General features: G+C 41.9%; 1 protein-coding gene across 1 annotated transcript in view; it reads left to right on the forward strand.

Moving 5' to 3' along the window:
• The window catches only part of mtor (mechanistic target of rapamycin kinase), a 432694-nt gene extending 412634 nt beyond the window's left edge, over nt 1-20060 (forward strand). Inside the window, 6 exon segments of the mRNA XM_068017001.1 lie at nt 5887-6022; nt 8396-8461; nt 9093-9173; nt 10026-10106; nt 13680-13785; nt 19563-20060. Of these exon segments, the coding sequence (XP_067873102.1) occupies nt 5887-6022; nt 8396-8461; nt 9093-9173; nt 10026-10106; nt 13680-13785; nt 19563-19578 (486 nt within the window). The 3' untranslated portion in view covers nt 19579-20060.
• Nucleotides 20061-22578: the final 2518 nt, after the last annotated feature.

Raw genomic sequence — 22578 nt, forward strand, 5'->3', positions numbered from 1 at the left:
CTTCAACATGTTGTCGCCTTCCAAATCCGTTCCTATCTTTCCCGGAACTCCACTTTTTAAACCCTCCAATCAGGTATCCACCTCTGCCACAGTTCCAAAATAGCTTTTAAAAAGATCACTAATGACATCCTATGTGACTGTGACAAAGGTAAACTTTCCCTCCTCATCCTCCTTAACCTTTGATATGGTTGACCACACCATCTTCCTCCAACACCTCTCCACTGTCATCCAGCTGGGTGGCACTGTTCTCACCTGGTTCCATTCTTATCTATCTAATCACAGCCAGAGAATTACTTGCACTGACTGCTCTTCCTGCTCCTGCCCCATTACCTCTGCTGTCCCCCAAGGATCTATCCTTGGCCCCCTCTTATTTCTCATCTACATGCTGCCCCTCGGTGACATCACGCGAAAGCAAAACGTTCATTTTCACATGTACATGGACAACACCAAACTCTACCATACCTAAACCTCTCTCTATTCCTCCACTGTTGCTAAATTGTCAGACCGATTATCTGACTGGATGAGCAGAAATTTCCTCCAATTAAATACTGGGAAGACTGAAGTCATTGATGTCGGTCCCCGTTCCAAATTCTGTTCCCTATCTACCAATTCCATCACTCTCTTTGGCAACAGTCTGAGATTAAACCAGTCTGTTCACAACCTTGGTGTTACATTTGACTCCAAGATGAGCTTCCAACCATTATTTGTGCTATCACTAATACTGCTTATTTCCACCTCTGTAACATCGCCAGTCTCAACTCATCTGCTGCTGAAACCCTCATTCATGTCTTTGTTACTGCTAGATTTGACTATTGCAATGCACTCCTGGCTGGTCACTCACCCACACCAGTCAGTTTTGCAGAAAATTACTGTGTGTAATCAATATCAGGGCAGGAACTTTGTTTACATGGAAATTCCTCAGAAAAGCTATACTAATAGAGAACCTTTTAAGTTCTACCCACCGTAAACTTGAGTTAATCTAAAATTCTGCTCCCCGTGTCTTAGCATGCACCAAGTCCTGTTCATCTACCTCTCCAGTGCTCGCTGACCAAAATTGGCTCCCAGTCAAGCACGTCTTGATTTTAAAATCCTCATCCTAATTTTCAAATCCCTCCATGGCCTCGCCTTTCCCTATCTCTGTAATCTCCTCCAACCCTACAATCCTCCGGGATATCTGCGCTCCTCTAATTCTGGCCTCTTGAGTATCCCCAGTTTTAATCGCTCCACTATTGTTGGCCATGTTTTTAGTTGCCTCGGCTCTAAGCTCTGGAATTCCCTCCCCACATCCCTCCACCTCTCTACCTCGCTTTCCTTCTTTAAGACATTTCTTAAAACCTAACTCTTTGACCAAGCTTTGACCTAATATCTCCTCATGTGGCTCAGTGTCATTTTTTTTAATAATGTTCTTGTGAAGCACCTTGGGACTTCTATTCTGTTAATGGTGCTATATAAATATAAATTGTTGTAAGTTGTTCAGGTCAGTTAGAAGCTGGCTATTATTGGAAGTATCTCTAGATTGATAGCTACTTGACTACTCACTGTGGGAAGAGGCTAGGTTATTTCATCAGAAAAATCAGCAGGAGAAATCTAGCTTTCTCATACATGATTTTTAAAATTGTTCACTTGTGAATTGTTAGTATTTTATAGAAAGTGAGTGCATCTGAATTTTACTTCTGTGCAGTACTGAAGGAGTGCTGCATTGTCGGAGGTGCTGTCTTTCTGATGATGTTAAACCGCGGCCCCTTCTGCCCTATCAGGTGGACATAAAAGATCACATGGTGCTATTCAAAGAAAAGCAGGTAACTCTCCCAGTGACCTAGACAACATTTATTCCTCAGCCAACATTGCCAGATTAAAAACAGATTAACTGCTCATTAGTTAGCTGCTGTTTGTGGGATCTTGCTGGGTACAAATTGGTTGCCAAATTTGTCCACGTGACAACAGTGACTATGCTTCAAAAGTAATTAATTGGCTGCAAAATGCTTTGGGATGTCCTAAAGATGTGAAAGGTGCTATATAAATGCACATTTTAATGAATTATTAATTTGCCTAATGTTTAGGAAAGCAGAACTATGAATATTAATCATATTTAAATAATATTAATATGTTATATGTATAATAAAACTGGCACATTTCTGATAGTATGTTGTGCAGGTTGAGGAAGAGATCTGGTTTTGTCTACCAGGGCCAGTATGGGGGAAGTGAGTCTGGTTGAAGACCAGACTAAGGTTTTGGTTCAGAATGGTTGTGGATATTGGGGCTACCTGTTGGGGAGGTGGCTTGATTTACAAAAGGAAGAAATATAATTAAGTCTAGAATAGAGCCCAGGCAGAGGTGGATGTGAGTGTAGAGCAAGAAGTATGTTCCTTTAATTGAACCTGTGGTTTGTGGAGGCCATGGGGATCTATAGAGCAGTGTGCTTTAAATGGTGTTCCTGGATCATGTCAATATTTTCTGCCATTTTATTCCCAGGGACATATGATAATCCACAACATTTAAAGGACCACCCTCTCTAAGCCTGGGTCATGACAGCTGTAGCTCTGCAATTATTTTACTGCAATGTGATTGAATAGAATTATTTTTGGAGCAATGTGATTGGACAGATAATTGAAAGGCTATTTACCAATCATATCAGACCAAATAAAATTAGAAACTATCCTGTATGAAAGCAGACAGAGACTTGGCAAATGAGAAAGAATGAAATATGATTTCCAGTCCCCACTCGATACAGGTGTGGTGGCGGAGGATTAGAGGACTGCTAACATTCTACCTATGTTTAAAAAGGAAGCAAGGGATAGACCGAATAATTACAGGCCAGTCAACCTAACCTCAGTAGTGGACAAATTATTGGAATCAATTCTGAGAGACAGGATAAACTGTCACTTTGAAGGGCATGGATTAATCAAGGATAGTCAATATGGATTTGTTAAAGGGAGATCTTATCTGACTAATTTGAATTTTTTGAAGAAGTAACAAGGAAGATAGATGAGGTTAGTGCAGTTGATGTGGTCTACATGGATTTTAGCAGGGCTTTTGACAAGGTCCCACATGGCAGACTGGTCCAAAAAAAAGTCCCCATGGGATCCAGGGAAATGTAGCAAGGTGGATACAAAATTGGGTCAGCGGCAGGAAACGAACGGTAATTGTGGACGGGTATTTTTGCGACTGGAAGGCTGTTTCCAGTGGCGTTCTGCGGGTCTCAGTACTCGGTCTCCTGCTTGTGGTATATATTCATGATTCGGACGTAAATGGAGGGGGTATGATCAAGAGGTTTGCAAACGACACAAAAATTGGCCTTGTGGTAGAATGCGAGGAGGATAGCAATGGGCAGAAAAGTAGGAAATGGAATTCAACCTGGAGAAGTGTGAGGTGATGCATTTGGGGAGGTCAAACAAGGCAAAGGAATACACGATTAATGGGAGAATACTGAGAGGTGTAGAGGAAATGAGGGACTTTGGAGTGAATGTCCACAGAGGCCTGAAGGTAGCAGGACAGGTGGTTAAGAAGGCATATTTTCTTTATTATTTCCTTTCCTTTATTAGCCGACATACAGAATACAAGAGCAGGGAGGTCACGCTGGAACATTGTAAATCATTAGTTAGGCCACGAATTGAGTACTGTGTGCAGTTCTGGTCCCCTCATTACAGAAAGGATGTAATTCCACTCGAGAGGCTGCAGAGGAGATCTACGAGGATGTTGCCAGGACTGGAAAAATGCAGCCTTGGGAAAAGATTAGATAGGCTGGGGTTGTTCTCCTTGGAACAGAGAAGGCTGAGGGGAGATTTAATTGAAATTTACAAAATGGTGGGGAGCCTGGATCGAGTGGATGTGAAGGGTCTATTTACCTTAGCAGAGAAGTCAGTGATTAGGGGGAATAGATTTAAAGTGACTGATAGAAAGATTAGAGGGGAGATGAGGAAAGGTTTTTTCACCCAGAAGGTGGTAGGGGTCTCACTGCCTGAAAGGCATCTAGATACGCGCCTCAAGTGCCGTAACCTGCAGGGTTACGGACCAAATGCTGGAAGGTAGAATTAGGCTGGGTGGCTCATTTTTCAGCCGGCAGACACAATGGGCCAAGTGGTCTCTTTCTGTGCCATAAACTTTCTATGGTTCTAAACTCAACATTCATAACATCGATGACCGATCAAGACATTTTATTCTACAAATGTATTAATATCAGAGAAGCCTAGCTTAATTGTTAAGGTTTTCTCTCCTATCAGAGGCAGGAAAACCTTTATGAATTATTTTCTTTATGCAGGGAAGGCATCAGCAAAGCGTCTCCAGTACCACTGCATTGATATAGTGTTACAAAAGGTTTTATTTTTGTACCAAAATCTTGGACGTCTCTGTGTTTTTAAAAAAACTGAAAAAAGGATGTTCAGTGGGCATTTAAAACACCTGCAAATAGTTGGAATTTCTGCAATGTTTTGAAAGGAAGGTCATAACAAAAGTTGAACTTTCTGGGTGCTTTGAAAGGAAGTTGAACTTGTACAAGGACAGGAAAGCCAGCAATTTCAAGGAAACCACAGGGATTTGGCCTTCCTCAGAGCAATTTTTTTTTGAATGACAAGAAATGCTGTGTCTGGACATGTGACCATGTTCAGGAAGGTTTTTTTCACTTTGGACCCTTTAAAACGCCAGTGACTTGGACAAAAGAGCAGGCATTTGAAATCTTTGCTTTGACCTGCCTGGAGCAAGAGAGGAAGACCCAGAAAAGTGTTACCTCTCTCTCTGTAAAGGAATCCTACATCTCCTGAGAAGATACCCTCTATCCAGTTTGGTTCCTGCTGCCTCCTGTGCTCTAAGAAATCCTGAAATATGAAGAATTCTTCTATTGCTAGACTGCTGTTGACATGAGCAGACCTGTTGCTACACCCCTGATGGAAGAACTATGTGACGCCTGCTACGGTTAAGTTGCCGTGAACGCCTACTCATCACAGACTGTTCATCAACTTAGCCTGGAGAGACTTTGAGTGGCATCCGACTATTCAACTCTGGGACACCTCGCCCAACCTGAAAACATCCTACCAGAACATGGCAAACTCAATTATTTTATTTTTTCCTTTTTATTCCTAAGAAATAGCTGTAAACTGAAAAATCCTTTTTTCCCGGTTAACCAGTTTTTGAATGTATGTATGTGTGCTTGAGGGTTAGAAAGACAAAGGAGTTTTTCAAAAAATTCATATATAGATTTATCTCGTTAGTAGTTAAGACTTATTTCTTTTCTAATAAATAGCTAATGTTGTTGTTGTTGTTTAAAGAAACCTGGTTTGGTGTGCTTTATTCTGGGGGACAGATGGTGTCTAATTTGGTTATTCTTCAGTAGGTGGGAAACTTTCTTGATATGCTGTGACCTGGGGAGTAGTGGGACTGAATTAACAGTGTATTACTCCCACCTTGGTCGTAACAATAGCACCTTTCATGCTCTTAAGACTTCTGAAAGTGATTTATAACCAATTAATTACATTTGAAGTGTAATCACTATTATAATGTAAGAAACATAGCAGCCAATTTGTGCACAGCAAGGTCCCACAATCAGCAATGTGATAATGACCAAATAATCTGTTTTGTTTGTTGATTGAGGTAAAAATATTGACCAGGACACTGAGGTAACTCCCCTGCTTTTTCATCCATCTGTGAGGGCAGACAGAGCCTCAGTTTAACATCTCATCTGAAAGATGGCACATCTGCAAGTGCAACACTCCCTCAGTACTACACTGGAATGTCAGCCTGGATTATGTGCTCAACTCTCTGGAGTGGGACTTGAATGCACAACCTTCTGACCCAGGCAATGGACAGTCAACATTCATTGTTTTACTGCACAATTGCTCCATTGATATTCCGTTCCTACAAGCTGTCTTTATGTCCCTTGTTGCTGTTTTGCAGGTAACAGGATTGGATGGGAACTATCGAATCACGTGTCACACAGTGATGGAAGTGCTTCGGGAGCACAGGGACAGCGTCATGGCTGTACTAGAGGCCTTTGTTTATGATCCCTTGTTAAACTGGAGGCTGATGGATAGTGAGTATTCTGGAAGATTTTAGAGACCTTTTAAGATCCAGGGTAAGAAATTCATGAGGTTGTTGGAAGCCATTGTTTGAGGTAACCTCAGCACAGGAATCTCCAAGGTTAACCAAATGATGACATCAATAGCTAATTGCATTTATATGGTATGTATTAGTGTAGAAAAATGATGTTGCCACCTTCCTCTTTTAAATATGCTAAGCAATTATGCAAGCAAATAGCATTTTGGATTGGTGGTCAGAAACCACTGTGGGTATAATTTCTAACAGGCGCTGTCTCATTAATTTTTTTAAACAGGTTGATGCTTGTATGTCCAAGGAAGCACACAGAATGATTGATTTAATTCAAGTGCATTTGCCTCCATTTGGGAACAAAACCAGTCAGAAAGCATATTCCTCCATTATCTAGGTTTATATGCATTGGTCAGACAGTACTAATTATTGAACAGTTAGGTGTTAAATTAACAATTACATCACATTCAGATACTTAAATGAACATTTTTTAAGATTCATTGATCTCCTGTGGCATTACCAGTGGAGAATCAAAATCAAGTATAGTTTCCAGATGAAGCGGGAATGGAGGATAATTAGATCAGGGAGCACAAATCTAATACAGTGCCCATTTTCAAGTCAAATATTCTGTCCTTATTTTTATATAAAACTTTGATTTAATATAATTCATGGTTAAATAGAAAAACTCACTGCAACTAGGGTGGCACAGTGGTGCAGTGGTTAGCACCGCAGCCTCACAGCTCCAGCGACCCGGGTTCAGTTCTGGGTACTGCCTGTGCGGAGTTTGCAAGTTCTCCCTGTGACCGCGTGGGTTTTCACCGGGTGCTCCGGTTTCCACCCACAGCCAAAGACTTGCAGGTTGATAGGTAAATTGGCCATTATAAATTGCCCCTAGTATAGGTAGGTGGTAGGAGAATATAGGGAAGATGGGGATGTGGTAGGAATATGGGATTAGTGTAGGATTAGTATAAATGGGTGATTGATGGTCGGCACAGACTCGGTGAGCCGAAGGGCCTGTTTCAGTGCTGTATCTCAAATTAAAAATAAATAAAAGCATAGAATTTGTTTGGAAAGTAAGAGTTTCTGTGCAGTGCAGGGTAGCTGAGAGATGCAAAATTGATGCTACAGTGCCAGTAATGGCGAGAAGACTTAATTGCAGCGTGACAAGTTTGTATAGGCAGTTTCCATTATAAACTTGGACACGGGAACTTATAATGGAAGTTTGACATGAATCCATGGCAAAAATGTGTAGACAAGTAATACTTGCAAATATAATAAATTACTACATATGTAAAATCTTATTTTGGCCAATAGTGTCCTCCCTTCTGATGGCTTTGACTTGCTGGGGTATGGTACCACAGGAGCCTTCCGCCTCACTCAAATGGTATTTTACATGTCTAGACAAAAACAGTATTGAGGGGGAAAATGATAACGAACCCTGATCCTACCCACGCCCAACATCCACATGCAGGCAATTATCACTGGATCATGATTCGTAGTGGGACCATAACTATTTTCCCTCCCTTAACCCAGGGTCACTGAACCTAGTTAAAGCATCCTTCCTGCCACCTGAGTCGAGATCAAGCAACTCAGTGCAGAATGGAAATAAAGGTGAATAATTGTAATAAATGGTTCTAATCTCCCAACACATGCGTCCAGAAGTATCTCTAGCAGCACTTAGCGTTAGTTTTCAAAACAATTGGAACTAGAGGAGTAATTTGAGCTTTCTTTTTAAAAAAATACTGTATGCATAGATTGCCTTAGCTCATCCGTTGCTGAAACCCTCATTCATGCCTTTGTTACCTCTCGACTTGACTAGTCCAATGCAAATCCTGTTCACCCAAAACCTCTGTGCTTGCTAACCTACATTGGCTCCTGGTCAAGCAATACCTTGGAATTTAAAATTCTCATCCTTATTTTCAAATCTCTCCATGACCTCGCTCCTCCCAATCTCTGTAATCTCCTCCAGCCCCACAACCCTCTGAGATATCTACGCTCATCTAATTCTGACCTCTTGAGCATTCTTGATTTTAATTGCTCCACCATTGGTGGCCATCCCTTTAAGCTGCCTGTGTCCTAACCACTGGAATTATCTCGCTAAATCCCTCTATACTTCTTTTTCCTTCTTTAAGGCACTCCTTAAAACCTACCACTTTGACCAAGCTTTTGGCCATCTATCCTAATATCGCCTTATGTGGCTCGGTGTCAGATTTTGCTTTATAACGCTCTCTCAAGTGCCTTCGGAAATTTTATTGGGTTAAAGGTGCTATATTAATACAAGTTGTTGGATTAGCTATTGATGAAAAACCGTGCACTGTATACAGTTAAATAGCCCTAAAATATTCTTTCCCTTCTCCAGCAAACATTAAAGGTAACAAACGTTCCAGGACAAGGACAGATTCATACTCAACCAGTCAAACAGCCGGTGAGTAACCCTGTTTTCAGTTACAATCACTCAGAGGTACTTTATTTGTTAGTTGGTGTCAGTGTTCTTCAGTCCACAGTATATTTTGGGGGTGTGCATGGGGAATGAGAAAGAAACAGAGTCCTGCCAGTTTCCTTATGCATTCTCAAATCTCCTCTCCAAGATGTTGATTTGTTTGTTTAGGTCCCAGGAACGCTAAGGACCCCCAGCCCTGCTACATCACTCGAGTAGTTACGATTTATGCATGAGCTTAAACAATGTGTATGGTTGGGCTATTTATTTGCTTGAGGGCTGACAGAGTCAAGTCTAATCATGTCCTCCCTGAGTGCTGATGAAATTTCTCACTTCAATTGGGAGCGTATCTTTTTTCTTTTCAGATGCTGACAGCTTAGTGTTTGTAGGATTTTTCTATTTATATATCAAACTTTCTCCACCAGTACCCAGAGTCCTGCTTTTCGGATGAAAGGTCACAGACCTGAAACATTAACTCCATTTCTCTCTCCACAGATGCTGCCAGATCTGCTGAGTATTTCCAGCACTTCCTGTTTTAGTTCAGATTTCCAGCATCCACAGTATTTTACTTTTGTTATGATGCTGCTTTTCTGACATAGTTGTTCAATTTGTGTTTCAGAATTGTTGGATGGAGTAGAACTTGGGGAAACTACACACAAGAAACCAGGTACTACCGTGCCTGAATCCATCCATTCCTTTAGTAAGTTGTCTTTAATATTATGAATCGATATATTTGGATACAAAACTTTGTTACTACCTTTTAATTTAGTATCTTCTAAGTTATGTTTAATAGTTCTACTATTAAAATGACAAAAAATACATTTGTTTTTACACATATGTTATAAAATAAACGAGCAAGTATGAGGTCAGGATGGCCTCACTGTGCTCAGTAATATATCACTGTTCATGTTTGAAACATTCCAGCTTGAACTTAAAGGACTCTTTTTAAATCTAGTTGCCACCTCCTGGGGTGTTTGCAAAATATAAATATAGCAATGGCAGGCCTGTGTAGCTGATCATTTCTTTAAAAAAGGGAAATAGAACAGAAACATGGGCTTTAACAGAAACACATTTACTTTTTGATTTCTGACTGCGTACAGTTCAGTAATAATGTGGGTGTGATGATACATAGCACATAGCAACTCGCCAAGGTTCCTACAACAGCACCTTCCAAACCCGTGACCTCTACCAGCTACAAGGCCAAGGGCAGGAGTTGCATGGAAACACCACCACTTGCAAATTTCCTTGCAAGTCGTACACCATCTTGACTTGGAACTATTTTGCCAGTCCTTCACTCTCGCTGGGTAAAAATCCCTGACAGTACTGTGGGTGTGCCTACACCACATGGACTGCAGTGGTTGAAGGCGGTGGCTCACTACCACATTGTCAAAGATGAGTAGGGATAGGCAATAAATTTTGGCCTTGCCAGTGATGCTCATATCCCAAGAACGAATAAAAATAAAGTGCCATTTCGGCATGTGTGAACCGTGACAGCACTAGAGGCCACTACTACTGTCCACATTCTCCCATATTTAATCGTTCTCTTTTTCAGTTGGGGATGGTTTGGTGCAACCTGAGGCCCTGAACAAAAAGGCAATTCAGATCATTAATCGAGTCAGAGACAAACTCACAGGTAAGATTGGTCACTAACATTTCATTATATTTTCCAACTGGTATGTGATTTCTTGATTTTTTTCTTTATTTAAATTCTCTTTTTGACAGCTTATTCTAAGTACAACATAAAACCAACTGTCCTTGACAGAGGTATTCTGTCAAAAAAGACCTAGGCCGGGATTTTACCCTAGGCGAACGGAAGCCTTCCACCAACCAAAAAGTCGGTGGCGAACCCACTTCCGCCTGGCCTGGGGATTCGACCCATATTTTGCGTGTCCCCGGGCTTTAATTGGTCTGAGGCGGGACTTAAACCCGCTTGAGGCAGGAAGTCCTGCCTAATAGAGCTGCTGACCAAAGAGCGGGCAGCAGCTGTTAGCGGTAGCCACTGCTGGGACTGCACCCAGCATCGCGAAGAAGTTGTCAAGGAGCCCCGGAACACAGGTAGGTTTTGATTCCTCACTGGGGTGGATCGGTCGGGCCCCAGCGAGGCAAGGGTGGTTGATTGGGGAAACGGGGGGGGGCATGTTGGGTGGTTGGGGCATCAGGGACGGCCCTCCATCGGGCACAGGGTGGCGGAGCTGCGAACAGGTCAGGAAGGGTCCCCCAAGCCTCCCGCTCCAATTTTCGCCCCCCACCTGCCACCTTCCCACTCTTTGGGAGGGCGTTAAATTCCGACCTTGCAGTCATATAGCATCTTACATGTACATAGGGCTCTCCATAGCCAGTTAATTACTCTTTGTGTAATAGCTGCTATGTAGATAAACATGACAACCAATTTCCGCAGAGCAAGGTCACACAAACAGGAATGCAATGAGTAACCACTTTATCTGTGCTTAGTGGTGTTATTTGAGGTATGACTATTGGCAAGGCATTGTGCCATGAGATTTTGTACGTCCACCTGAACAGGTAGACGAACCCTTGGTTTACCGTCTCATCCGATGGCCATTCCAACATTACAGTATTGCACAGACATGTCAGCCTAGATTATGCTCTCAATTCCTGGAATGGGGCTTGGATCCACAACCTTTTGACTCAAGCCTAAGAGTGCTAGCGCTGACTCAAGCTGACATCTGGTTGACAAAACAATGCAATGAATACAAGGATTAACAGAGAAAAGTAAACACTACACTTTCATCTTATTTTACACAGTACATTTTGAATAAAATCAGTACATTTAGTTCCATTATGCTTGCAGTATAACTGTCACAAAGAAGGTGTTTCTTCAGTGTTAGTCATGGAACAGAGTCAGTTGGTGGTTAAACTGTTCACTCACAAGTTACCTTGCATTTACTTCAGAAAATTGGTCATTACAGATCAATGGTGTTATGTTGAAAATACAGTTGATCATATGATCACGTGGTTTACCTGCAATACAAGGGAACTAACTGTGCATGTATCAGAGATCAAATAGGTTTTCATGTGATGTGGCCGAAGTAGTTTTATCTTCCACCTCCGAGTAAAGCATCTTGCATAGACATGGATATGCGTCAGGATTCATTAGCCTTTGTATGTTTGTGCGTCTGATTATAGATAGAATATATAACTGGCTGAGCTCTCATGGCATTGTTCAGAGTGAATTAGAGGGTAAGCTGTATTCTAGCAACAGAAATGTTATCAAAATAGATGAAGTAAATGTGACTTTATGGGAAATTTATGCTCTTTGCAAAATTTTAATGCATCATTAGTTGATCTTCTCTGGCATTGCACGTGGAGAATTAAGACCGAGTATGGTCATTTGGTATATGGGAATGGTAGGATAGTAGTTATTCTCATGGGCCAGTAATCCAGAAGTCTCGAGACATGAATTCAAATCCCACCACAACACTTGGAGGATTTAAATTCGGTTAGTTATATAAATCTGGAATAAAAAGCTAGTATCAGTAATGGTGACCGTGTAACTGCCAGATTGTCGTAATCACTCATGTACTTTAAGGATTTCGAGAAGGAAATCTGAACAATATCCAGGCTTGGGCTGATAAGTGGCAAGTAACATTCGCACCACACAAGTGCCAGGCAATGACCATCTCCAATAAGAGAGAATGTAACCATCTCCCCTTGACATTCAGTGGCATTACCATCGCTGAATCCCCCAATATCAACATCCTAGGGGCTACCATTGACCAGAAACTGAACTGGAGTAGCCATATAAGTACCGTGGCTACAAGAGCAGGTCAGAGGCTAGGAATCCTGCGGCAAGTAACTCAGCTCCTGACTCCCCAAAGCGTGTCCGCCATCTACAAGGCACAAGTCAGGATGGAATACTCTCCACTTGCCCGGATGGGTGCAGCTCCAACAACACTCAAGAAGCTCGACACCATCCAGGACAAAGCAGCCCCCTTGATTGGCACACCATCCACAAACATTCACTCCCTCCACCACTGACGCACAGTGGCAGCAGTGTGTACCATCTACAAGATGCACTGCAGCAATGCACCAAGGCTCCTTAGACAGCACCTTCCAAACCCGCGACCTCTACCACCTCGAAAATGCATGGGAACACCACCAACTGCAACTTCCCCACCAAGCCACACACCATCCTGACTTGGAACTATATTGCCGTTCTTTCACTGCCTCTGGGTCAAAATCCTGGAACTCCCTAACAGCACTGTGGGTGTACCTACCCCACATGGATTGCAGCTGTTCAAGAAGGCAGCTCACCACCACCTTCTCAAGGGCAATTAGGGATGGGCAATAAATGCTGGCCTAGCCAGCGACACCCACATCCCATGAATGAATTAAAAAAAAAAATCTGCTGTTCTTATCAAGTTTGGCCTGTATATGACTCCTGACTTATGACAATTTGGTTCACTCTGAACTGGCTGTGAAATGGTCCAGCAAGCCACTCAGCTGTCACCGCCACCACCTCAGCAACAATTCGGAATGAGCAGGCTATACCAATATCATGGGAATGAATAAATAAAAAAAAAAGCAAGGTTCTCCAGCTGAGGAAAACGGGGCCAGGTCATGCAGAGGTAATTCAGTCACCATAATTCAGTCAGTCATAAATTCTGCCCATTTTCATATTTCCATTATAAATTCCTATGTCCACATTTATAATGGAAACTACCTGTACAAACTTATTCCTTTTATAATTACACCCTCCAGCCAATGGTGCTGCTGGATTGATGGGAGGGAAGTTTAAAGAGGCCGTTTCATTAAAAATGTAGACATGGGCATTTAAAACATAAAACATTGACAGTGGAATTGCACATAGAAATAAGGTTTTTAATATATTATCAAAATATGTTTAAGTATTGAAATTCCTCCATTTTTCACCAGGCTTTTTTAATTTCCAAAATTTAAATCTCCATTTTTTAAATTGCAATTTGCTTTGAACAGCTGACTGGCTGATTGCATATTCACCACCCCGCCATCTTAAAAAAAAAAAGTGTGGTCTATATATTCAGGATTGTCATTCCTTTTATTCAAATGTATTAAGTATTTGAATTTCTCACTTTGGAATCTGCTTACAGAAGTATTTCTTTAAAAGACAAAATCTGACATCAAATTTAAGAAGCTCTCTTATTTACACAGTGTTTATAATGAGATTAACATATACACCATCTAAAATTTCTTCTGGGTTTTATTTCAGGTCGTGATTTTGCACATGATGAGACCTTAGACGTCCCCACTCAAGTGGAGCTGCTAATTAAACAGGCGACATCCCACGAGAACCTCTGCCAGTGCTATATTGGTTGGTAAGTGTCAGAGCACCTTCTAATAATATGAAGATCTTATTCCTCTACTGTCAGATTTTTCTGGGGGAAAATATAGAGAGAAATTTACAGATCATTTAAATGGGTTACAAACTTGTGCCTTTGCTGCAGAGCCATTGGCAATGCTTAGAAACACTTAAATAAAGCACTGTATCTTCTAGAAAGTACTTGCATACTTTTATAGACATTAGCTTCCTGATGGGCCTAGTACGTAAAGCCACTCAGTGTTGTACTAAACCTGGGTCCCCATCCTAGTCTCTGCCAAATTAGCTTTAGAGTCGCAGCTGGCCTCGACATTCTGACTAGGGAGGTGATCTTGCTGGGATGCGGACTGAGGATAGGACCAGGCTGAGATGTGCTGCATTTCTTGGTTAGATGGCCTGGCTGTATGCTCTGACTGGCATTGCACCCAAAGACTAGCCACTTGGTTGAGAAGGTGGAGGAGGTTCAGCACGCATGGGATGTGCATCAGCACAGTTAGAGTCTTCAAAAAGGGAGGGACGGTCAGTTTTTTTTTTAAACAGAGGTTTCATGCTACCCAGTACTTTCATTTTTACTGATGTACAATGCATGTTGTTCATCGTTTCTTTAGCGTTCTCCAGTCCTAATTTGTTCAAGTAAGTTTTTGTACATTGTGCCGTCCACATAAAACAAAGAGTAGTGGTGAAAAGTTGTTTTTCAGATTAGCGTGAAGTATACAGTGGTGTTCCCCAGGGGTCAGTATTGGGACCACTGCTCTTTTTGATGTATATTAATGACCTGGACTTAGATATACAGGGCATCACTTCAAAGTTTACAGATGACGCAAATCTTTAGAATATAGTAAACAATGAGGAGGAAAGTAACAGACTTCAGGAGGACATAGACAGATTGGCAGATTCAATTTAACACAAGTGTGAAGTGATACATTTTGGTAGGAAGTATGAGGAGAGGCAATGTAAACATAATGGGACAATTTTAAAGGGGGAGCAGGAACAGAGATATCTGCGTGCTTTCCAAAATGGGGTTTGGGGAGGGAATCTGCAATCTACACAAACATCAGTAGCGCAGTCTCAATCAACGGGTGGGAATCGGAAAGTTTCCCGATCAAATCTGGAGTCAGACAGGGCTGTCCTCTCTCCCCGGTCTTGTTTGTTTGCTGTATTGAACCCTTTGCTGAGTCTATTAGGAAGGATACGAGCATAAGAGGGGTGACAATCCCAGGCCGCGGAGGCACTCAGGTTAAAACCTCCCTGTACATGGATGACGTCGCCGTCTTCTGCTCGGATCCGCTGTCTGTGCGCAGACTGATAAGCATCTGCGACCAGTTCGAACTGGCCTCAGGAGTCAAAGTTAACCACGGCAAGAGCGAGGCCATGTTCTTTAGGAACTGGGCTGACCGATCCTTTGTCCCCTTCACCGCCAGGTCAGATTACCTGAAGGTGCTGGGGATATGGTTCGGAAGGGCCGGGGCGTGCACCAAAACATGGGAGGAGCGAGTAGCCAAGGTACGACAAAAGTTGGGCATGTGGGGGCAGCGATCTCTCTCCATTGTGGGTAAGAACCTGGTCATCAGGTGCGAGGCGCTCACGTTGTTGCTGTACGTGGCGCAGGTCTGGCCCATACCCCACTCCTGCGCTGTGGCAGTCACCCGAGCCATTTTCCACTTCATCTGGGGATCTAAAATGGACCGGGTCCGAAGGGACACGATGTTCAAATCTCTGGACAAGGGCGGGGAAAATGTACCCAACGTGGCCCTCATCCCGATGACCACCTTCGTGTGCGGCTGCATCAAGCTGTGTGTAGACCTCCAGTACGCAAACTCCAAGTGTCACTACGGTTCTATCTGTCCCCGGTGTTGCGAAGGATGGGCTTGGTCACATTGCCGCGGAACGCTCCATGCAATTGGGCCGTGCCGTACCACCTATCCTTCGTGAAGCAGTTTCTGCAGGAAAACACCTTTGACCACCGGTCCATCAGGCAGTGGTCTGCACGGAATGTCCTCAAGGCCCTACGGGAAAAGGAGACGGTGGATCCTGTCGGATGGTTCCCCGAGCAGACCGTCAAAGTCATTTGGCGGAATGCCTCATCACCAGAACTTTCAAACAAGCACCAAGACGTAGCTTGGCTGGTGGTGAGAAGGGCCCTCCCCGTCAGCTCCTTCATGCACACCCGAAGTCTCGCCCCCTCCGCACAATGCCCCCGCGGTGGCTGTGGTCGGGAAGAGACGGTCGCCCACCTCCTCCTGGAATGTGTCTTTGCAAAGCAGGTGTGGAAAGAGATGCAGTGGTTTTTGTCGAGGTTCATCCCAAGCAGCTCTGTAACACAGGAGTCTGTGCTCTACGGGCTGTTCCCAGGACGCACACCGAGACAAACAACAACTGCTGCTGGAGGACTATCAATTCGGTGAAAGACGCCCTTTGGTCTGCCCGAAACTTGCTGGTCTTCCAGCGCAAAGAGTTGTCCACCACCGAATGTTGCAGACTGGCACATTCCAAGGTCCAGGACTACGTGCTGAGGGACGCACTAAAGCTTGGGGCAGCCGCAGCAAAGGCTCAATGGGGAAAGACCACAGTGTAAGGTCCCCCCACCAAGCTGAACTGAGGGGCTGGATCCATGGGAAACCCCTCGAACTGTATCGTTAATATTTTCATTTGCTGTAAATGTAAAACTGTAATTGGCATGACAATAGTGAAATGGAAGGGTTGTGAAGAAACATGATAGTATTGAAGGAAACTGATCTCCCTTGCAATGTTTGTATTTTTTGCTGCTGTTTGAAACTGTTTGGCAATGTAACTTTTACAGATTTTTATGAATAAAGTATATTTTGGAAATAAAAAAAAAAATCTGTGTGTGTGCACACAAATTGTTAAAGGTAACAGGCCAAGTTGGGAAAGCTGTTAAAAAGGCATGTGACATCCTTAGCTTTATTGAAAGAGGCACTGAGTACCAAAACAAGGAAGTTATGTTGAACCTTTACTCAAGCCTCAGCTGGATTACTGTGTACAATTCTGGGCACCACACTTCAGGAAGGATGTCAAGGCCTTAGAGAAGGTGGAGAAGAGATTTACTACAATGGTACCAGGGATGAGGGACTTCAGTTATGTGGAAAGATTGGATAAGCTACTGTTCTTCACCTTAGAGAAGAGGTTAAGAGAAGATTTGATAGAGTAAATAAGGAGAAACTGTTTCTAGTGACAGAAGGGTAGGTAACCAGAGGACAGAAATTTAAGATGATTGGCAAATGAACCAGAGGTGATTTGAGGGAAAATAGTTTACACAGCGACATTGTTGTAATCTGGAATTCACTGCCTGAGTGATGGAAGCTGATTCAGAACTGACTTTCAAAAGCAAATTGGATAAATATTTTAAGGAGAAAATATTTACAGGGCAGGGGCATGGGATTAATTGGATAGCTCTGCCAAAGAGCTGGCACAGGCATGATGGCCCGAATGGCGGCCTCCTGTGCCATATCCTCTGATTCTACACACTGTTTCTTTAAATGAGAGAACTAGTAGCTGTTCATCCAAGCTGAACAATGTTTGAGGTGATGTTGACATCTTCCTTTTCAACATCAGAAATTGGATGTCAAATAGAACGTCACAGGGCTGCATGGAAAATCCATTCAATTAATTGAGCCTGTTTGTGCAGAGACTGTGGATGACTGTGTAAATTAACTCTTCTGAACTCTTCAGCTTAAGAGTAACAGTTCCAAAAGCTGTAAGAGATGCTGTTGCCTTGATTGTACAGAAAAAAGCCAGTTAGAAAGAAAGGGACATTAATAAGATTCTGGGAACAATAGCAACAGATTTGCAAGAGATCTCAAAAAGTGTCCTGGTGAATTGTATAACTAAGGCTATAGAGAGGGCTTTAAAAGTAAATAGTTGGAGGGGGGTGGGTTTCAGGTGAGGGAAAATTTAGAAAGTTAAGAAGAAAGGACAAGTCAATAGTGCAAGGTAGTGGTATGGGTAATGAATAACCAGAGTGTGACAGGAAGGGACAGAGCGTACAAACATAAAAGTACACCAGCAAATAAGGTCGGAAGGGAAAAATAGTAAAAAGACAGAATTAAAGGCTCTTTATCTGAATGCACACAGCATTCATAACACGATGGATGAATTGTTGGCACAAATAGAAATAAATGGGTATGATATGATAGCTGTTACAGAGACGTGGTTGCAAGGTAACCAAAGCTGGAAACTATATTCAAGGGTATTTGACATTTTGGAAGGATAGGAAGAAAGGAAAAGGAGGTGGCCTAGCTCTGTTAATAAAGGATGAGATCAGTACAGTAGTGAGAAATGACCTTGGCTCAGAAGATCAAGATGTAGAATCTGTTTGGGTGGAGAGTAGGAAATAGCAAAGGAAAGTCACTGGTGGAAGTAGTTTATAGGACCCCTAATGGTAGCTACACCGTTGGACACAATATAAATCAAGAAATAATGGGGGCTTGTAGGAAAGCTACTGGAATAATCATGGGCAATTTTAACCTTATTATAGATTGGACTAATCAAATTAGCAAAGGTAGCCTGGAGGATGTGTTCATAGAGTGTATTAGGGACAGTTTCTTCGAATAATATGTTCTGGAAGCAAGCAGAAGCAAGCTATTTTAGACTTGATAATGTGTAATGGGACAGGATTAATAAATGACCTCATAGCAAAGGATCCTCTGGGCAAGAATGATCATAACATGATAGAATTTCACAGTCAATTTGAGGGCAAGAAGTTTGGGTTTGAAGCTAGTGTCTTAAACTTAAAGGAAATTATAAGGGTATGAAGACAGTGTTGGCTAAAGTGGACTGGGAAAATAAGTTAAAAGGTAAGACAGGAGAGCAGCAATGGCAGACATTTAAGGAGATATTTCATAACTCCCAACAAAGATATATACCATTGAGAAGGGAAGACTCTATGAGAAGGATACACCATCTGTGGCTAACTAAGGAAGTTAAGGATGGTATCAAATTGAAAGAAAAGGCATAAAATGCTGCAAAGATTAGGGGTAGGGCAGAAGATTGGGAAAATTTAGAAATCAGCAGAGGATAATGAAAAAATAGAGGGAGAAATTGGAGTATGAGAGTAAAATAGCAAGAACTACAAGAACAAACAGTAAAAGCATCTACAAATATATAAAAAGGAATCCCTTACCAAAGGAGTATCCAAATTTCAACCTATGGACCAAATGTAAACCCCTTGTCCTGGCAACGATCTGGCCCAGGCAACTCAGTTCTATTTGTGTTCGTATTTCTTTTTTGCTGGTTTGACCTGTTTGAAATGGTTTGAAAGGGCTGTTTTTAGTGCCATTACCTCATTGTTGAATTAATTCTAAATCAGGACACTAAGATGTGTTGGTATCCTTAACTTAAGATAAAATACAAATGATTAGGAAAATTGATTTGAGCTTTTGTGTGACCCATGAAGCTCTATCGATTCATAGAATGGCCCATGACAGTAGGCTTGGACAGTCCTGTCTTCTTGCATTAGTGTGTGACAATTCTGTTTCCCACATCAGCCGTTCTTATAGTCTGCCTGAGTGAGCCTGGCTAATTGGGAGCAGCTTTGTGCTTTGGAGCCACTTCCTTAGGAAAGTGGTTATGAATACGCACTCTCCTCTCATATGTACTTTACAATTAACAGATTTGTAACTACCCCGCTTTGGTCTAGATTTGAAAACAAGTTCCACAAATAAAAGGACAGTGCGTTTGACTGAAATGCTTTCAACACAGAGAAGCATTGACATGATTGTTATGCAAAAAGATAATTATATTTTGTTTTTCCCATAGGTGTCCCTTTTGGTGAAGGAATTTTGGAAAGTGCAAGAGAACATCTCATGGTTGAAAGTGAATTCCTGTTAAACAAGCCATATTTATTGTAGCTTCCAAACCCTGCCAGATGTGGCACTTAAACCATGTTCTCCAAACAGTGTAAATCGGTGGACAAGCGTCCTGCAAGACAGACCTTGCTTCTGAAACACGCAGACAGGGTATTCTAACCTGGAGCCTGCACATGTGGAAGATTTACCAGAACAAGTTGGGCATTCTGGCTAATTTGGGCTGAATTACATGACCTGAGGGATGAGCTGGTCACCAGGTGTTGACAGATTGAAGATCACTGGTGTAAATAAACAAGGATATTTCCAGTACTAAACCACTCATGTAGCTGAGAACACTGAAAGAAGAATAACTATTGTAACTACAGTAGAATGCATATGATTTCTGCCCAGTCATTGAGATGGTGAGCTGTTATTGTAAAATACCAATAAAGATGTCAGTCTAGAATTACTTATTTAATACCAAGTACATTTTCTTTTACAAAAATCACTCAAACTATCTTCAGGAAGAAAAAGCTGTCAACTAAGTTGGAGCCTCACCTTTCTTTATATTGTAAAATTTTGAAATCGGAATTTTTTTTTTTAAATGTTTTTAATCGAGTTGACTAAATTACACCAGTGTAATAGGAATGGAATTCAACATAATGCTTACATTTATGAGGCACCTTATCCCATCGTTCTCAAAGTTTCACACAAAAGGAATTGTTTTGAAGAGCACTCTTATTTAGGTGAATATGTCAGTCATTTTGCCGACATCAATATCCCTTGAACAATTATGAGATAAATAACCAATCAGACTTTGTTTGGTGATATTGGTTAAAAGAGAGATCAGAACTGCTCCTCTTCATGTCGTGGACTGGGATCTTCATTAGCTCATCTTGAAAACACCACTTTCCTTAATACCAATATAACTTGCAGCACCTGTGAAGTTTTCACTTAGTTCATTTTCCATGATGTGCTTGTCCTCTAAGCAACTCATGACATAAACATGTCTATTTCTTAATCATCTTTTGAATCATGCATGAAATAAGATGATGTTACATGGTTCTGATATTTTAAAAAACAAGAACAAAACTTAAGCATTTTATACAGTCATCAGAAGCTCAATCTGTTGGTCTATAACCCACTTCCCACATAATTTTTAGTGTTTTCTTCTCTCTAAAGCCACTGACTGAGGCTGAGCTGCAGGAACCTGACAACTCACACAAGGAGCTATTCTTTATGTGTAAACCCAAGCAATGTGCTGGTCAATGTGACCTCCCTCAACATCCTCACTAATTCAGTTTTCACCATTAGATTTTCCTGACAAATTCTAAGTGTAAAGTACTAATACATCCAACCACTTTGTTCTCATTTAGTGATATTTATTGTTAATCAATGCCACATTCTACACAGTAGAATGTTTCCTATGCAGTGGGTTAACAGAGATAAGTTGTAGAGTAACTGTTTCAGTAATTTAACCAGTAATTTAACAGGAGGAAAGTCTCTGGCTGAATTTTTCATGAATGCACCAAAGTCTAAAAATAGAGGGGCAGAATTCCCTTAATAGTTCTGCTGAAATCCTACCATTAACATTGGTGGGAATCTGGCAGAACGGCTCAGAAAAATGTCCCAGATCACCCAGGTCTCAACCTTAGTTGGGAAATCTCAGTCTGCTTGCCCCTTAATAGAATGTACAGCACAGAAACCCCCTCCCATTCATGACCAGAGTTTTGAGTAATGGGACAGGCAGGTGCATGTAGCAGCATGGGTTTCTACCAGCCCGATGGTAACCCCTTCGCACCGACCCCACAAAGCCCTGTAGGGTCTGTGCTTGAGAGCATTGGCAGGTGTGATCCTAGTGTTATTGACAGTATCACATCTTGTACACTTTAAGAACAAAGAAAGTTTCTATAATCTGCAGTACATTTTATGGGTGTCCCTGCTTTAGCGATGGATAAAAATCAGGATCACTGTTTTTGTACTTGAAACATAGGCATTTCCCAGCTTTAAAAAACAAACTTGCACTTATATAGTGCCTTTCATGACCACTGGGTGTCCTAACCCACTTTAGAGCCAATGAAGTACTTCTGAAGTACAGTCACTTTTGTACAAAACACGGCAGCTAATTTGAGCACAGCAAACTCCCATAAACAGCAATGTGATAAAGACCAGATATTGTGTTCTTATGTTGATTGAGGGATAAATATTGGCCCGGACACCAGGGATAACTCCCCTGCTCTTCTTCAAAATAGTACCATGGGATCTTTTACATCCACTTGAGACGGTAGACGGGGCCTCAGTTTAATGTCTCATCCAAAAGGTAGCAGCACTGGAGCGTCAGCCTAGATTGCGGTACTGAAACCCTGGAGTGGAGCTTAAAACCACAACCTTCTGACTCAGAGGTAAGAGTGCCAACAAGTGAGCCATGACTGACACGCAATGTGTAAAATGGTCCTTATGCAGCTTCTTTGAGTAGAATTGTGGATACATATGCAAAACTTAACCAGCTTTGAAAAACAAACATTGAACCACATCGCTCAGGCACACACACACACACACTCGCGCATGCTTGGACACCACTCATATGCTGCACAACCTTTTGACAGAAACTCAACATTGTCCCTCCCACTCGGACAGTCTCACTCTGATACCGAGAAATTGCATATCCTTTCCCTCAACCCTCAGGCATCTCACACTCATTCATACGTAGGCAAACAATCATTCTTGTACATGCAAGCACGGCACTCTTACAGATAAGCACTTGAATGTGCAGTGTGATATTGATGTGGAATTATCACTAGATTTTATTGGGTTTTATTGATATTTCTTTTGCATTCAGCATTAAGAATCATTCCAGTAACTGAAACGAAGTGTGTGTTTGTACACAAAATAGCTGGTATTGTAATATTGCTGAGGAGTCCCAACAGAAATGTTTATTACTATATGCCCAATTTATAGGATGTCAAGCCGCCTTAGGATCCCTAGAC

This window comes from Heterodontus francisci, chromosome 37 (genome assembly GCF_036365525.1).
Source record: "Heterodontus francisci isolate sHetFra1 chromosome 37, sHetFra1.hap1, whole genome shotgun sequence".
Taxonomy (NCBI): Eukaryota; Metazoa; Chordata; class Chondrichthyes; order Heterodontiformes; family Heterodontidae; genus Heterodontus; species Heterodontus francisci.